This window comes from Solanum tuberosum, unplaced genomic scaffold (assembly GCF_000226075.1).
Source record: "Solanum tuberosum cultivar DM 1-3 516 R44 unplaced genomic scaffold, SolTub_3.0 scf00136, whole genome shotgun sequence".
NCBI classification, from domain to species: Eukaryota; Viridiplantae; Streptophyta; class Magnoliopsida; order Solanales; family Solanaceae; genus Solanum; species Solanum tuberosum.
Genome location: NW_006239061.1, coordinates 62,127 through 79,980, shown reverse-complemented (window position 1 = coordinate 79,980; position 17,854 = coordinate 62,127). Strand labels below are relative to the sequence as shown.

The window sequence follows — 17,854 nt, the reverse complement described above, 5'->3', positions numbered from 1 at the left end:
TTATTTGAAAATGATCAAAAAAGCTAATATTAAGAATTAGCTTTTGATACATATTCTTAATATTTTTCTTAAAAAAAGTGTTATATATCAATAATTCACTTAATATGAATAGGTAAAAATATAAGTCAAAAGTTATAAGTTACCGTCACTTAATATGAATAGTATGTGTATAAGTCAAAAATCATAAGTTTGTATTTGAATTGATTTTTGACTTATATAAATAAAAAAATTTAACTCATACTACCTCTGTTACTAATAACTTGTCCATTTTTCCTTTTTTTACTTGTCCATTTTTGACAAATCTAGAAAAGATATTTTTTTACATATTATATCTTCAAATAGTTACTTTGAAAAATGTAGAATTTCTAAAAAAAAAACTTAAATTTTAATTCATCTACTTCATAATTGATAGGGCTAAAATGGTAAACTCATTATATCAATCATTATTTTCTTAATAGGTGTATCAATTCAAAAGTGAACGAGTAATTAGAAAAAAAGGGAATAACTTTTACGCAATTTATTTAATTATTTTGACTTTAGAAAAACTTTTTAATCTTACTCAACTTCTATAAAATTGCTCAAAAAATATTTTAAACTTAAAAACAATTAAATAAGAGAATTATTTTGATCGAAACTCAACAAAAAATATTTAAAATCTATTTTGAGTTAAAAACATCTGACCTAGAAAATTCGTTTGAGCTTGTATATTCACATTTCAAACCCAGATTTTACAGCGCTCACTTCAAGTAAATGGAGAATTTTAATGGTTTGTCGATGCTACCGGAGGATTGTACTGCGAAAATCTTGGCCTTTACAAGCCCTCTCGACGTCTGCCGCATTTCCCTCGTCTCTAAATCACTTCATTCCGCCGCGGAGTCTGATTCTATTTGGGAAAAATTTCTGCCCTCCGATTATCAGTCGATCATTGCTGCATCACCGAGTCCCATCCCTGAATTTCATTCAAAGAAGGATCTCTTTGTTTATCTCTGCCATAGCCCTCTCTTAATTGATGCAGGTCGCAAGGTAATAAATGAAAAGCTAAAGGATTGTATTTATACTTTTCATTAGTCAATTTAGTGTTATTTAAGAGACTCCATAGCGTACTTTTTGTCTGCAATACCAATCGCATGAATTATCTTGGGTGGGGTCGAATTTTGAGTTTATATGTTCCAGATTTTAATAGTAAAAAAGTAGCTTTAATGGGTATAATTTTTAATACATATACAAAATTGAGCCGAAGTTATTAGCTTTTGCCAAAACCCTAAGGGACCTGTAGATTTTTTTTGTATCTGTTTTGATTTTTCCATATGGTGTCCAGTACTCTATTGGGGCAAGACTAAATTCAGATTTACGCATAGCAAGACCCAACTCTGATGGCGGTGTTTCCAACATGATTTTTTTTTAAAAATTTCTTAGAGGCTCGAACCCTATACACCTGTAGTTTACAAGGTGAAGACCATGGTATTGAATTATTGATTATTGAGGATGTCCTTTAAAATGTATTGATTAGTAAATACTAGATTTAAAAATTGTTTTAATAAACTAAGCTTGTGATCTTTTTCTCACTAATGGAGTGTCAATTGTCAACTTGTAAGTAATAAATTATGAGTTTGCTCATAACTCCTACCATCAACTTTATCACCTTGGGTAGAGAACACAAATTAACTTGAAAATTTAATTTGGTAGTAAATGTTTTCCTTTATTTCCCTCAAAGGCTAGTGCTACTTATCTTTATCCTTTAAGATGTTTTTATAAACAGACATCTCTTGTCATCAGGGGCGGAGGCAGGTAGGGCCAACGGGTTTTTGGCGAAATATTACACTTTTTATACTTGGTTAAAAATATTTTTTATGCATGTATATTAGAAGTTGAATCCTCTTGGCTTCTTTGTGTGTTTAATTGTTTATATTTTGAACCTTTGTAAAAATTTTGGTTCCACCCTGCTCATCTTGTAAAATCTCTATAGGAACATGTTTCTGTAACCTTGTCGTGTTTCATTAGTTGTGCATTTCTTACTTTATGCTATTGTTCAACAGAGTTTCTCACTGGATAAACGGACCGGAAAGAAATGCTACTTTCTAGGTGCAAGGGATCTTCAAATTACATGGAGTGATACACCCCAATATTGGAAATGGACTTCACTACCAGAGTCCAGGTTTGCCTTTTTTGTTTCCGCGGATGTCTAGCTACTATCCTTTTCCTGAAACAGATGTATGCATATTTAACAACAATTGTTTGTCAAATCAGGTTTCCAGAGGTAGCTGAGCTCATACATGTTTGGTGGCTCGACATTCTGGGCAAAATAAGAGCTGGGATGCTGTCACCTCGGACATCCTACACAGCTTACCTTGTTTACAAGCTGGAAGATGAATATGGTTTTATTTATCGACCCTCAGAGGTTTCAGTTGGAATTTCTGGTGTTGAAGTCGACACGCGATTAGCATTTCTGGTGCCTGAGGGTAGACCTCAACGGCGTGATCGCTTTGAAGAGGCAGAGATCAGGGAATCAGATGATGATTATGAGGTTTTTACTCCACCCTCTGATGTGGATATGGAGGATGCTTCTAGTGTCATGCAATCTGATATTCAACGTCCTAAACTTAGAGATGATGGCTGGTTTCAGATAGAATTGGGCGAGTTTTTTACTGAAAATGAAGACGACTGCATAGAAATGAGTATGAAAGAGGTGAAAGACTCTGTATCTCATAAGGAAGGCCTTATTGTTGAAGGAATTGAGATAAGGCCAAGAATAGGTTAATCATCACATATTTTATAGAATATATTTGCTATACAGCTACAATGCATTTCAAATAGAACATGTTTCTTTTTGGACCACTCATCTATTTCAAGTATGTTTTGGTGCTATGGTAACTGGAGTTCTTGTTTATAAATCCATACTGTACTTTTTGTTTTCAGACCCATAATCATATAATCAGGGCAATGAACTAGGTTTGCACTTCCCATTTCATTAAACTGCCAATTATTAGTGGAATGCTCAGTAATTAGATGAGATGTTTGTTCTCCAGTTTGAACTTTTTGTAAGCATAAAATGCAGAAGTCATTATTTTTCAAGAATCAACCTTGGAGCACAAGGTTAGTGGTAGTTTCTTTCAATTAAATAGTTGAGTTGACTATTTAGATGCCTTATATATTAATTTTGTAACTGATTAACAAAAAACATAAATGAAGAAGTCAATTTTCTTGGAGCTTAAGGCTAATAAAATAAACAGCTAGAACAGAGGATTAGATTATAAAAGCATTTTTTGGATTGTTCGATAAGCTGCAGAATTAAACTTTGTTCTTTTTGACAATTATCTATACATGGCTCCAAATAGTAAGAGGAAACAGAAAACTTCATCAAAAGAAGAGCCTTCTTATGTGGAACCATGGCAAAATCTTCCTGAAAAGCTACTCAACTTTCTCAAAAAGCAACCAAGACCTTCAAAACTAGTTGAATCCATAGGTACTGCTGGTATTTCTAAATCATGGAGATGTGTGTCGAGAAAATGTGATTCCATTTCACAATCACCGTGGCTTGAGCTTTCAAATGAACCTCAAAACTATTGCAAAACTCAGCAGCATGCCTTCAGCATCTCATTTGAAGAAGCTGGTTGCTATTGGTGGAATGGTAGAAGAAGGCCGCGTTATGATCTTTGGAAGCATTTTCACAACTACTCACCTTGGTGGATTTTGAAAGGAGATAAGCTACCTATTGATTACTGCTTTCTGAATAGTTCAAGAGCCTATTGTTATTGGTCTACTTCCTCGTCTGATCGCAAAAAAACATTTTTATTTCCCTATTCCTCTAATGGTGGTGGCGGTTGTTGTTTTCCAGCTTTTGTAGTTTCTAAGTTGGGAGGAAACCAAAAATGGATGAAACAAGAAAGCAGTCAAAATGGTCTTATTGATCCGAATGATCCCAAGGGGCAACTGATACAATTCAGCAATGCCATTATCTTCGAAGGGAAGTTTTATGCACTAAGTTCGCAAGGAACCCTGGCTGTAATAGAAGAAGTTGAAAATCAGTTTCAAGTAACGCGACTTAGTAGAAGGCAAGCCATTCCTTCAAGCTACTCAAGGCATTTCATAGAGTACTTGGTTGAATCTAATGGAGAGATCTTGATCATTTTCCTGATCTCAGAAAGATCAAACAGGGTGGTGGACAAAGTGGAAGTGTTCAAGCTGAAGATTGAAGATTTGTCATGGTTAAGATTGGAAAACCTCGGGGATAGAACGTTATTCGCAGGGATTAAATGTGGTATGTCAGTGCCTGCAAGTCAAATTGGCTGCAGAAACAACTGTGTCTATTTTACTCATCATTACATTGATGGCTGGAGACTGTATGATATAGGAAGTGGCTGCATATCCCCCTGTTATGATGATGCTGGTTCTGAGATTAAAGATCCAGTGTGGGAGGAGCCAATAATTGGAAAAAGAACATCACGACGATGAAACACATGTTTATGATTCAGTATTTCTTCTATGTTGTATTATCATTCTGACATGTTAGTAACCTTGTTACAATGTGAAATAAAAGGAATTCCTGTACATCTCTTCTGAGACCAAAGTTCAATTATTATTATTGTTACATCACTTGCATCAGTTCATGTTTCTATTAACTCATTTTCCATGCTTTGCTCCCATGGCAAATCGAAATATTATAGTGATTAATAAAGAAGAAGAAAATTATAAAAGGGACAGGTGACATTTAGTCTCTCTCTGTTAGGAGTTTCACAAAAGAAAATTATCTGGACAGCATCCCACTGCTATTAGTGCACCATGGGAATGAGTGAATGACCCTTGAAATATATCCACGGGTCCTTCCATGTCCGCAATCTTCTACCATAAGGCTAGTAATATCCCATATAAAGCCAGATATGGAAGCAGTGAGAATGATTCTTGTTTTGTTGAATTTCAGTGAGTTGTGGCCATAGCGGCTTCCCTATTGGCCTACAATATTTTTGACTTTGCTGATCTCTGTGACTTGGTGACACCACCAAAAGTGATGTTTTCCAGTAGACTCGGTTCACTTGAGATTAAGCTGGTGAGTTCTTTGGGAAGACATGGCCATTGCCTTGGGCTGGTATTGGTTTCTTTCTTTGGTGAAATTTGATTCTTTTCCTTCTGACTTTTTTTTTTTGCAAATGGGAGCTGGCAAAGGAAATGGTATGGGCATGTAGCTTGAGGCAGGCTTAAAAGTGATCAAGATCAGATGTGGCCAAAAAGTAAGCTAGCCTCCAAGGTAGTTGATCTCTTGGAAAACAAGGTTAGTGGTAGTTTCTTTCAATTAAATAGTTGAGTTGACTATTTAGATGCCTTATTTATTAATTTTGTAACTGATTAACAAAAACATAAATGAAAAATAATTTCTGAAGAAGTCAGCTATCTTGATTCTTGGAGCCTAAGGCACATAAAATAAACAGCTAGAACAGGGAGGATTAGATTATAAAAGCACTTTTTGGATAGTCAGACAAGCTCGGAATTAGACTTTGTTTTTTTTCGACCATTATCTAGACATGGCTCCAAATGATAGGAGGAAACAGAAAACTTCATCTAAAGAAGAGTCTGCTTCTGTTGAACAATGGCAAAATCTTCCTGAAAAGCTACTCAACTTTCTCAAAAAGCAACCAAGACCTTCAAAACTAGTTGAATCCATAGGTACTGCTGGTATTTCTAAATCATGGAGATGTGTGTCGAGAAAATGTGATTCCACTGCACAATCACCATGGCTTGAGCTTTCAAATGAACCTCAATACTATTGCAAAGCTCAGCAGCATACCTTCAACTTCTCATTTGAAGAAGCTGGTTGCTATTGGTGGCATGGTAAGAGAAGGCTGCGTTATGATCCTTGGAAGCATTTTCACTACTACTCACCTTGGTCGATTGTGGGAGGAGAAAAGGTACCTATTGATTATTGCTTTTTGAGTAATTCCAGAGCCCATGGTTGTTGGGCTTCTTACTCGTCTGATCATAAAAAAACATTTTTATTTCCAAGTGTTGGCCATTGTTGTTTTCCAGCTTTTGTAGTTTATCAGTGGGGAAAAAACCAAAAATGGATGAAACAAGAAGGCAGTCAAAATGGTCTTATTGATCCGAATGATCTTAAGGGGCAACTGATACAATTCAGCAATGCCATTATCTTCGAAGGGAAGTTTTATGCACTAAGTTTGCAAGGAACCCTGGCTGTAATAGAAGAAGTTGAAAATCAGTTTCAAGTCACGCGACTTAGTAGAAGGCAAGCCATTCCTTCAAGCTACTCAAAGCATTTCATAGAGTACTTGGTTGAATCTAATGGAGAGATCTTGATCATTTTCCTGATCTCAGAAAGATCAAACAGGGTGGTGGACAAAGTGGAAGTGTTCAAGCTGAAGATTGAAGATTTTTCATGGTTAAGATTGGAAAGCCTTGGAGATAGAACGTTATTTGCGGGGATTAAATGTGGTCTATCAGTGCCTGCAAGTCAAGTTGGCTGCAGAAACAACTGTGTGTATTTTACTCATCGTTACATTGATGGCTGGAGACGGTATGATATGGGAAGTGGCTGCATTTCCCCCTGTTATGATGATGCTGGTTCTGAGATTAAAGATCCAGTGTGGGAGGAGCCAATAATTGGATAAAAAAATGAAACACATGTTTATGATTCAGTATTTCTTCTATGTTGTATTATCATTCTGACATGTTACAGTGTGAAATAAAGGGAATTCTTGTACATCTCTTCTGAGACCAGAGTTCAATTATTACTATTGTTATATCACTTCATGTCTCTTATGAACTATAGATAATATAAAGGGCTGCAACTTATAGTTGTTTAAGTTATTCCAACTGAAAATTTGGTGCTGCCTGGACTTAATGATTTATATGATACTGGTGAAACATACGACAATGACTCTGGTGTATGGTGTTATGTGAATGACAATGAAAAAGGACATATTTTTCTAAATTTTCAAACTCCGAGTTTTCAAAGTAAAATTATGTGATGTTTTTTTCCTTAATAAGAAGAAAGGGAACCACTTAAGTTGAAGATAGAAACAAATAGTGCGTAGAAATCGTATATTTCATTATCATGGCAAAGAATTTACCCCAATTGAAAACAATATTTCAGTCAAGCTCTTCATCAGCAATGTGCCCAGCCTTGGTCTCCTCTGCAAGACTTCTGTACTTGTTCCGCAACTTAGTCCTTCCCTTGCTCAGTAGAGAATTATGGGACTTAAGAATCCTGTTTGCACAATTTTCTCTTCTAACTTCAGGTACAAAAACTCGAAAAACCACCTCTTCAAACTCAGGTTTGTACAGTTCTAAATCATCACTACATTTCGTTGCTGGTGCAAAATGAAAAACGTTGTGGAGGTGCTCGTTTCCCATCATATGATTTTTGAAACCGTTGCCTAAAAATTTCCTTATGTAACTCATCTGTTTCAACTTTGACCAGGTGCTAAAGGTGAGACTTGTTCTGCCTAATGTGAGGGTGACTGTCTTATCGTAATCATCCTCGAGAATTTTTGAAGTGTCTTGTTTGGTGCCATTGCATACTCTCTTTACATGCTCCATTATCCCATCTTTCATGTCCTTCATGCTTGCGTATTCTCTGGCTTGATTTGAAAATTTCTCAAGACTGCCAATTTCAAAAATCAAAGCTAGCGCTTCAATGCTAGCAACATTAACATGTTCATCATCTTCCTCTAATTGTTTCAGAAGAAACGGGATCGATTCTTTCCACTTTTTGGGACTAACGTTCCATCGATCGATGCCTGAAAGAAGGAGAACCCAACCTGATATTGCTGCAGCCGCCACAGAGGACGGATGTTTGGTTTCTTGATTCAAGAATTGCCATATAATTTCCATTGATCTTTCGGTGTCTACAAAGTCTTTGGCACCAACAAAAGTGACAATAGACAAACACTCGAACACCTTGATCGCGTGAGATAATTTGGACTTGATGAGGAGTTCAGGAACTAACATAAGCAATTCTTCATACACCTCATGTGCATTATCACCTGCACCAAGAGTCAAAACAACAAATCCTATCAGTTGTAATGCTAAATCAATCTCCAATGCTGAACCCCGTTTCAAGCAATTTTGGCATCGATGTATCAAAGTGACAAAATTATTTTCAACAAATTCGTAATGGACATTGGTCTGAAATTGCTTAACCAATATCTTTAGTGCGTTTTCTCTGACAGAACTCTTTTTCTTGAATAATTCTTCTAAATAAGTATGGAGCTTCTTTTTTGGAATAGCGGTTGAATTTGAAGCATCGTCCATTTGTATCGACTGCTTAAATTCTTGACGTATGTGGCAGAACTCTGGTATATTTGTACCTTAGTATTCCTATATTTATAATACTAATAAACAAAATAAAATCAGCAATACTAAAGTAAACTAGGACTAGAATTAGTTTATTTCCTTTCTTGTCAGGCTTCTCTTCCCTCAGTTCTCTGGGTGTAAAATTAAACTAATTGTTTGCAAAGTGACAGAAAATCGTTAGTGGCGTATTTCTCGAACTAGCTAGAATGAAGAATATTTTCCATTAATTTGCGGAATATTCTAGATGCGAATTTAGTACCCTTTATATAAGCATGAACTAGGGTTTAGGGTTGAGTAGTCTCCAAGAATTATAATTGAAACTGAACACATTTTCTAGACTCCCAATTCGAATTGTTGTAGAGTTCACAAAATTTCAATGTCTACACTAATATAATGAATATAATTTTTACCCCAATTTCTTTTATGCCGATTGATGTGAATCTCAAATAGTATTCTCTAAGAGATTTCTAAGATGTTCCAACTAGTAGGCTTTCTCGTATGATATTCGATCTATATCCCTTTTCACCCCTGGAGGCCTTATGTGTTGCGCAGGAGCATTTTGAAGAAGTTAATTCCTTCTATAAAAATTATTATGCATCAGCCTAAAGAGTAAAGGATTGTTCATTTTAAACACAACTGTAGAAATTTTTGGTACCTTGCTGGTGGCTTTTGGTCCTAATGAGTCTATGAACGACTTTGTTTTATCAAGGAGCTGTTTACTAAGAAAAAGCTCAACTAACAACTTCCCCCAAAACTCGACCTTTTGAAAGACGAAAAATCAGTCAAAACTAAAAAGAAAAACAATCATTTTATTTTTGCTGTCAAAGTGAATTGAATTCTCAACTTTTAACAAAACTTAGAATTTAATCATCCATGAGAGAATTCAATATAAAAAAAAAAAAAAAGCAGTAGTCATGGTTTACAAAAGTGATTTTGTCGATGAAGCAGCTGACGAAGTATAGACACTTGAGGAAATAGTGTAAGTCATAGTCTGCTCCTGCTTATTAACTTCATAGGTATTTGAAAATGGAGACGAAAACATATTCAATGGAGGGGGTGAATATGTTGCAACTGGCATTCTTGATGGAAGATTTGGTAATTGGGCTTCAGAATTTAGAACATGGATTGCTTGCCTTATTGATGGCCTGAGTTTGTTGTCTGGATGAGCACACCATAGACCGATGACCATTAAACGTTCCATTTCTTTCTCATTAAACATTTTATTCAATCTTGGATCAGTTGCTTCGACTAGCTCTCCCGTTCCATAGAGGCTCCACACCCATTCAACCAATCTCACTTCATCTTCTGGTGCTTTGATATTTATTGATCTTCTTCCACTTGCTATTTCCAATGCTACTATTCCAAAGCTGTATACATCTGACTCCTTGCTAGCTTTTCCATTCATGATACATTCCGGTGCCATATACCCCACGGTCCCTGCTAACATTGTTGTTTGAGATCCTTTGTCATGGTCAATAAGCCTAGCCAACCCAAAATCACCTAATTTAGCGGTGAAGTTTGAATCCAACATGACATTACTTGCTTTTATGTCCCTATGGACTACGCATTGTTCCCACTCTTCGTGTAGATACAGCAAAGCTGAGGCAATTGCTTGAGCAATTTTCCACCTTATTTCCCAGACCAACAATGACTTATCTTTGAAAAGATGTTTATCTAGGCTTTCATTGGGCATCAATTCATAAACAAGATGAAGCTTCTCTTTCTCGTGGCACCAACCGATAAGTTGAACCAAATTTCTATGCCTTAATCGACTGATGATCTTCACTTCTGATGCATACTCCATTATCCCTTGTTTAGACCCTTTTGACACTCTCTTAACAGCAACATATGAGTTACATTCCTTCAATAAACCTTTATAAACATCACCAAATCCCCCTTCTCCAAGCTTCTGTCCCTCAGCAAAGTTGTTTGTTGCACGAGCTAATTCACCATACGAGAACTTCTTAGGACCGGTACCCTTTTCAAATTCATCATCCATATCTAGATCAATGAAGACATGGTCTAATTTTTTATCTCCTTTCTTCTTTTTCTTCCACAAAAAGCAACTGGCAGTTATCAAACCAAGAATCAGAATAGGTAAACCTATGCTTGATCCGACTAGTAGTCCCTTGCTTCCTTTTCCCGAGGTGCTGAGTACTTCTTGAGGAGGACCCTTGGGTTCTTGAACATGAGTAATGGGAGGATCATTTGGATTTTGACCTTGAATAGGATGATTTCTTGGATCTTGAGCTTGTATAGGAGGACTTGCACTAGGCTGTTGTGGAACTTTGATAGCATCAAAACTCAAACTTGAATTGAAATCCCAAGACTTGACATTGTTTTTCTGAAACAATTGTCCAGTTGATGCTGAGAAGCCAAAACTAACATTCTCAGGCAAATAATCCCTCAGATCAACCGGGTAGCTTAGTTTGTCTCGATTATATTTTTTCTCAAATCCTGTGAAAACAACTTCAAGAACCTTGGAATTAGCATTGTAACTAATCCAAGCATCATTTTTCTTCCCAAGTTTAATGTCATTTTTCCATATTGTTGTAGCAACAGATTCCATAGAATTTATATTGATGCCTACATGTATGTCTGAGGGGTCCCAGTTATTCACATGTGTATCGAACTCTACAGCAACAAATGACTCATGTGATGACATGTTTTCTGTCTCAGCATCAACAAGACCAAGGCCACTGCCAAACGAACCAACTGGAATACTCGAACCAACAGGAGCTAAGAAAAAGGCTAGTCCATCAGCAAAACGATCGTTACCATTTGAATCAATAACAAAAGAGAAATGTGTAGTAAAATCTGTCATTTCCCCTGTAGCTTTGTCCCATAACTGCAGTGTCTCAATGTACATGGCGCGTCCTGTTTTCCTACTTAATGTAATGTTACGTTCATTAGGCGTAACTTGTATGCCCTGTTTCGTTACGTAGGCGTCTCCAGTGACATTGATAGAGAGATTAACATAAGAAGGATTGATATTGGTGAGATTGAAGTTCAATGAATATAAAGAAGGGATAACAAAAATTACTAAAAATAGCAACATGTTCAAAAATTTGCTGAGAAACATGGCTTAGATGGTATTTTTGATATTTCACACAAATTGCAGTTTAAGTACACTCCATTTGGAAATGTTTGTTTTATGAACTTGTTTGTCTTTACCTTTTGTATTTTTGACAATATCATCGATAAGCTTTGGACGGCTTTGTTAAATAACTACTCTATACACCAAGCCATTGGTGGACTATTTCTTTTTCTTTAATTATTCGGTATTTGGTATATTAATCCGAACCAATTACGGAAATAGCTTATATGAAAGATTTTCAATTATATATTATAACTTTAAAATAAGATATTTTTACGTGTTTAATATACGGTACACAATTTATTTATTTATTTATCGTTTTCAGTCTCAAAATTTTTTTGTTTGTCCTTTGGCAACAATTGAATTGATCAACTCTTGTGTAATTGTTTAATTAGCAAACTCTTTGTTTGTCCTAGGCAACAATTGAATTTGAACATGTAAGAGAAAAATCCGTTCCATGTACGACCTCATGGGCTTACCTAAGCCCAATAGGCTTACTACAGGTCCAAGAGGAATTAAGAGTCTACTAAAACGATCAACAACAACATATTTTTATATTAGTGCATCCAAATATTTTCTTCAAGGACCAAACCAGATGATTTCAAATTTTGCAATAAAACCCACATCCAACATAAATCCCACCAGACATAACATGCTCTTTTATACTAATTTTTTTTTGAAAGTTCGTCTTTTTTGATTTCTCATTCAGGATTCCTACATGTATTAGAACCTGACTAACTTGAATTCATAACACGTAGGACCATATTTAGAGGGAACCGCTCCCTACCCAAAAAAAAAAATTATATCTAAAATTCAAACTCAAACATCTAATTAAGAAAGGAGTTGTTTTATTTGCTACACTGCATCCATTGGTATTTTCTCTTTTGTTGTTTTTCCCTATGTCCGGTTAAAAAGGATGCATAAAACTAAAAGCATGGAGTAATTGAAAAAATCGAGATACATACACCATAAAAATATAAAGATATTCTTTATATGATCTTCTCTCCTTTTAATTAACCTATGATTTATTTTGTTTCCTTAAATGCTACAAGATGCTATTGCTTTACTTTGTACTTCCTCTATTTCATTTTACCTAACTTCTTTGTTAAAAATAATTTTTTTATTAATGATTTGTGTCAAGTCAATATAATAAAATTTATTAAATTATTTATTTTCATTTTTATCCTTACTTAATAAATATGAAGAATGATTAATATATGATGCAAAAGAAAATAGTATTAAATTAAGATTAAAATTAAAAATAATAATTAATAAACTATATTTTAATTAATATATTTTTACAGAACATAAAAATAATTATAACAAGTAAATTGGACCAGTTGAAATATTCGTTTATTCAATTTGTCCCATATATAGTCACTGAAACGGAATAATACCTACTTTTGGAAGTTATTCTTTTTGTTGATTGTGAAAAAGTTAGTGATGCATGTGAAATAATTAGCACCCTTAATTAGTTGGAAGCAATAGATTAATTATCGCCTGAAATTTACATAAGACAGAATCACTTTCCTTTTTTTTATATGGAAAATGGTCTTTTCAAAAAGCATTATGGTCTATGAATTTAAATATATTGGTGCTACCTAAGTACCTATACAATAAAATAACATCACATCGAACAAAATCAGGATAAGAACAAAAACAAATTATTTGTAGTGCTTTTTCTTTACACACTCCTTAACAAAAAAATAATCCCTCTCACTAGGGGTGTATACTATTTGGATTAAATCAAACCAAATCAAATCAAATTTTAATTTGGATTGGTTTTTTGGATTCCCACATCCAACATAAATCCCACCAGACATAACATGCTCTTTTATACTAATTTTTTTTTGAAAGTTCGTCTTTTTTGATTTCTCATTCAGGATTCCTACATGTATTAGAACCTGACTAACTTGAATTCATAACACGTAGGACCATATTTAGAGGGAACCGCTCCCTACCCAAAAAAAAAAATTATATCTAAAATTCAAACTCAAACATCTAATTAAGAAAGGAGTTGTTTTATTTGCTACACTGCATCCATTGGTATTTTCTCTTTTGTTGTTTTTCCCTATGTCCGGTTAAAAAGGATGCATAAAACTAAAAGCATGGAGTAATTGAAAAAATCGAGATACATACACCATAAAAATATAAAGATATTCTTTATATGATCTTCTCTCCTTTTAATTAACCTATGATTTATTTTGTTTCCTTAAATGCTACAAGATGCTATTGCTTTACTTTGTACTTCCTCTATTTCATTTTACCTAACTTCTTTGTTAAAAATAATTTTTTTATTAATGATTTGTGTCAAGTCAATATAATAAAATTTATTAAATTATTTATTTTCATTTTTATCCTTACTTAATAAATATGAAGAATGATTAATATATGATGCAAAAGAAAATAGTATTAAATTAAGATTAAAATTAAAAATAATAATTAATAAACTATATTTTAATTAATATATTTTTACAGAACATAAAAATAATTATAACAAGTAAATTGGACCAGTTGAAATATTCGTTTATTCAATTTGTCCCATATATAGTCACTGAAACGGAATAATACCTACTTTTGGAAGTTATTCTTTTTGTTGATTGTGAAAAAGTTAGTGATGCATGTGAAATAATTAGCACCCTTAATTAGTTGGAAGCAATAGATTAATTATCGCCTGAAATTTACATAAGACAGAATCACTTTCCTTTTTTTTATATGGAAAATGGTCTTTTCAAAAAGCATTATGGTCTATGAATTTAAATATATTGGTGCTACCTAAGTACCTATACAATAAAATAACATCACATCGAACAAAATCAGGATAAGAACAAAAACAAATTATTTGTAGTGCTTTTTCTTTACACACTCCTTAACAAAAAAATAATCCCTCTCACTAGGGGTGTATACTATTTGGATTAAATCAAACCAAATCAAATCAAATTTTAATTTGGATTGGTTTTTTGGATTTTTGGATTTTTGGTTTGATTTTGAATTTATAATTTACTTTGTTTGGTTTCGAATTTAGAAAACTGAAAACCAAAAAACCAAAAAAAAAACGAATTATATACATACATACATACATATATATGTATATGTTTAGAATTAAGTTGGAGTTAACCACTTTTGTCCCTTTTTAGTTATTTTCATTATGATTTAGTTTTTTTTTTTTATGTTTGGACATCTATAATTGATATACTTTTAAGTATTGTGTTTTACGTTTTACTTGTGATTTATATTAAAAAGTATATTTAAGAAATTCATTTTGGTTCGGATTGGGTTACACTTCTTCAAAACCAAAAACTGAAAAATCCAAACTGAATAGTATAAAACCAAACCGAAAAACCGAATGCACACCCCTACCTCTCACTCTAATTACTTGTCCATTTTACCCCTTTACTTGTAAAGTGAATGAATTAAAAATTTAGGATTTTCAAGAAGTTCTATCGTTTTTAAAGTAATTAATTGAGGGTATAATAGGTAAAAAAATTGTATTTTCTTGAATTGTCAAAATGAACAAATAATTATGGACAACTAAAAAAAAAGTGGACAAGTAATTATGAACAGAAGGGGAGTATTAATTAGGTGGACAAGAATAGTAGTAGTAACTATTAGCGACAAAGTAGAAGAAAATTGATAATTAAGTTTGTTTGTCTTGAACTTTTATAAATAATAGAGTATATATTTTTTAAAATCATAACAAGTATTTTTTTCGTTCAATAATAGTTGTTCAATAATATTTATCTAATTTAGAAAATCAAGAGATAATTTATATTTTGTGTCTATTTTATCCTTGCTATTAAATATTCCATTATTTATCATCTAACACATTTTTTAAAGCACTAAATTTAATAAAGTCCAATGATAATATAGCAATATTAACCCTATTATTTATTGTTTCTTAAGGGGTGCATCAAGTGTGGATAATTATTGTTGGATAGAAAGAATAATTTGAGACATTTTTTCTTTTGCTTTTTAAAGTAACTAGTTTCATTTATTATGAGTATATAGTTAACTAGATGTGATAAAATTCTTTGAAACATTAACCTTTACAGCTAGAATTACTATATTTAAATCAACTTCATGCATTGCTTATCTGTCCTTTCCTCAAGACTATGTGAACATGTTCGATCGTATCAGGAAATAATATCGACTTTTCATTTTTTTTAAATTATATTTTAGTTGTCTCAATTTTTGTGAGGGTGTCTGATTTGACATAAAATTTAATTATTTTTAAAAAAATTTATAGTCTAAAATAAACAATAGATATTTGTATGATTATAAACATCCCATTAAGCATAAAATATACATTTTAAAATTTATTTTTTATTCTGCAAATTTACCACTATAAAAAATATTATTCTTTTAAAATGATTGGAAAAAAGTGACACATAAATTCTACTAAAGTCCATATATATGCATAAATTCTACTAAAGTCCATATATATGCCATCTGAGTATATATATGCCATCTGAGTATACGAGCAATATATTGGTAATATCATTTTTCTCTTAATTAAATTAAGGGTCGTTTGGTAGAGTTTATTAACAAAAATAATGCATGCACTAATTTTATATATTAGCGGTCCTTAGTATGGTACACTTTTTATGCTATGTATAATTCTCTATTGTGTATTGAGGAGTCTATTACTAATTTCATAAATTTTTAGGTATTAATAATGCAAAGAGATTTAATACATACATGAGACATTAGCATGGTTAAAGACTGAATTATCCGTCAAAATCATTTTTACATCTTTTTTACTATAATTATGGAAGATATTTTTATAAATAAATATTTTTATACGATACATATTATTTTTAATATACCAAACCAAACAATATATAAAAATAATAATCTATATATAACTAATACAAGCATTACTGACTTTTATACACTCTGTCAACGACCCCACTATTTTTTTGTTGTTTACAAGTGTATAGTAGTTACCCAGTGTCGGCTCTAACTGTGTAAAAGAAAAGGCATGTGCATTATGTTTCAAAATTTGAGTGCACTCATTTATCTTTTAACAATAATAGCTTATAAATTATTTTCTTTTAAAAAATATTGAATATTGAATATTATTTATGGAAAAAGTAAAATCTTCATATAAAATGAAAAAATTATTAAAAGAATTTAAGTTTGACATATTTGGAGTACTATGTCTCATAAAAGATCATGTAGATTGGTTTAAGTCCCCTATTTGGTTTTTATATTAGATCATTAATATGCTTGAATCAGTGTGTCGAAGATTTAAATATACATAATTTCATATCGTGCATTTTTTTTGAGTAGCCATAAAAAGTCAACTTGATAATATTTTACTATGTTCTCACATATGAAAGCTTGAATAAGTGGCAACTCTTTTCAGATCTCAAAAATCGAATTACACTTGATTTACTGTCATCAAGATAGTAATCAATTTAAGAAGAGGTAAAGATAAATTGGGGAAAAAATTGTAGAGAGATGATTAAATATGATATGATATATATTCTTAGTTTATTGAAAATTTGATTTTAAATGAAAAAATATTGAAATAAAAAATTAAGGTAGAAAATTAACATAATTATCACATTATCTTTATTTTTTATTTTACTTTTAGAAGAACATGATTCTAGCTTAAAACATTTTCTCCTCTTTCTCTTCGATTATTAGTACTCTTTTGTTTTGTTTTGTTGGAATGGTTATTTCTTTTCTGAAAAATTAATTCGACCAAAAAAACAAACCTCAAATCAGAGGTCAATAAAGTTTTGATCGGCAAAAGGTCAGTTCAATTTTTATACTAATACATTGGAAATAATCAACTTCAGGATGTCATTTTTTTCTGATCTTTTGAGCTCGATTTAAAATTACACAATTATAAAATGCATCATTCTGAATGTTTTTTCAAAACATAACTCGTTTTTTTAGATATTTTTTAAAATTAACTTTTTCACTGTTTTTCAGTAGTGTTTCTACCGTATATTGTTACCATAACTCTCACTGATCTTGTATTTGTCAAAGTAATGAATTAGATTCAGGACAAAGCAACCTGGTTTAACTACTATAATGGAATCTCAATCACTCTTTACCAAAAAAACTAGAGAAAGAGTGCTACAATGATTACACAAAATAGTAATTTTCTGTCCATAATTATTTGTCTATTTTTTAATTGAAACACATATTAAGAAAATAATTATTGACATAGTGAGTTTACCATTTTACCCCTATTAATCATGAAGTCGATGAATTAAAAATTTAAGATTTTCAAGAAGTTCTATCTTGTAAAAATATAATTAATTAAAGGTATAATAGGTAAAAAAATGTCATTTTTTTATTTGTCAAAATGGACAAGTAATTACGAACAAAGGGAGTATATAAAAAAACTACAAGAACAAACAATTTTACTTAATGTTAAATCACATAAATATAAATATGAGATAGTGCCAAATTTGATAAATATCTCCCATTTTATCA

At 32.3% G+C, this 17,854-nt stretch overlaps 3 protein-coding genes across 3 annotated transcripts; 1 reads left to right on the top strand and 2 right to left on the bottom strand.

Annotated features, from left to right (window-relative positions):
* The first annotated feature begins 667 nt into the window (after positions 1-667).
* On the top strand, positions 668-2,915 carry LOC102584090 (F-box protein At2g02240-like). The gene is made up of 3 exons (XM_006351646.2): positions 668-1,023; positions 2,037-2,155; positions 2,248-2,915. The coding sequence occupies exons 1-3, from the start codon at positions 751-753 to the stop codon at positions 2,756-2,758; spliced, it is 903 nt and encodes a 300-aa protein (XP_006351708.1). The 5' UTR covers positions 668-750; the 3' UTR covers positions 2,759-2,915.
* A 4,183-nt stretch (positions 2,916-7,098) lies between these two features.
* Positions 7,099-8,262, bottom strand: LOC107061405 (interferon-related developmental regulator 1-like). The gene has a single exon (XM_015310595.1). It carries the CDS (start codon positions 8,260-8,262, stop codon positions 7,099-7,101), a length of 1,164 nt encoding a protein of 387 aa, XP_015166081.1.
* Positions 8,263-9,223: 961 nt separating this feature from the next.
* On the bottom strand, positions 9,224-11,362 carry LOC102600370 (L-type lectin-domain containing receptor kinase IX.1-like). Its single transcript, XM_015310594.1, has 2 exons — positions 10,576-11,362; positions 9,224-10,524 (listed from the first exon to the last, which is right to left on the bottom strand). Exons 1-2 carry the CDS (start codon positions 11,360-11,362, stop codon positions 9,224-9,226), a joined length of 2,088 nt encoding a protein of 695 aa, XP_015166080.1.
* Between the last annotated feature and the right edge of the window lie 6,492 nt (positions 11,363-17,854).

What these genes read in the sequence shown, in the direction of transcription:
- LOC102600370 (XM_015310594.1), bottom strand. Translation starts at nt 11,362, where the DNA reads ATGTTGCTATTTTTAGTAATTTTTGTTATCCCTTCTTTATATTCATTG. An exon ending in CAAAGTTCCACAACAGCCTA is followed by an intron (nt 10,525 to 10,575) that starts GTGCAAGTCCTC and finishes ATCCTATTCAAG; the next exon opens with GTCAAAATCCAAATGATCCT.
- LOC107061405 (XM_015310595.1), bottom strand. Translation starts at nt 8,262, where the DNA reads ATGGACGATGCTTCAAATTCAACCGCTATTCCAAAAAAGAAGCTCCAT.
- LOC102584090 (XM_006351646.2), top strand. Translation starts at nt 751, where the DNA reads ATGGAGAATTTTAATGGTTTGTCGATGCTACCGGAGGATTGTACTGCG. An exon ending in TAATTGATGCAGGTCGCAAG is followed by an intron (nt 1,024 to 2,036) that starts GTAATAAATGAA and finishes ATTGTTCAACAG; the next exon opens with AGTTTCTCACTGGATAAACG. An exon ending in ACTTCACTACCAGAGTCCAG is followed by an intron (nt 2,156 to 2,247) that starts GTTTGCCTTTTT and finishes TTGTCAAATCAG; the next exon opens with GTTTCCAGAGGTAGCTGAGC.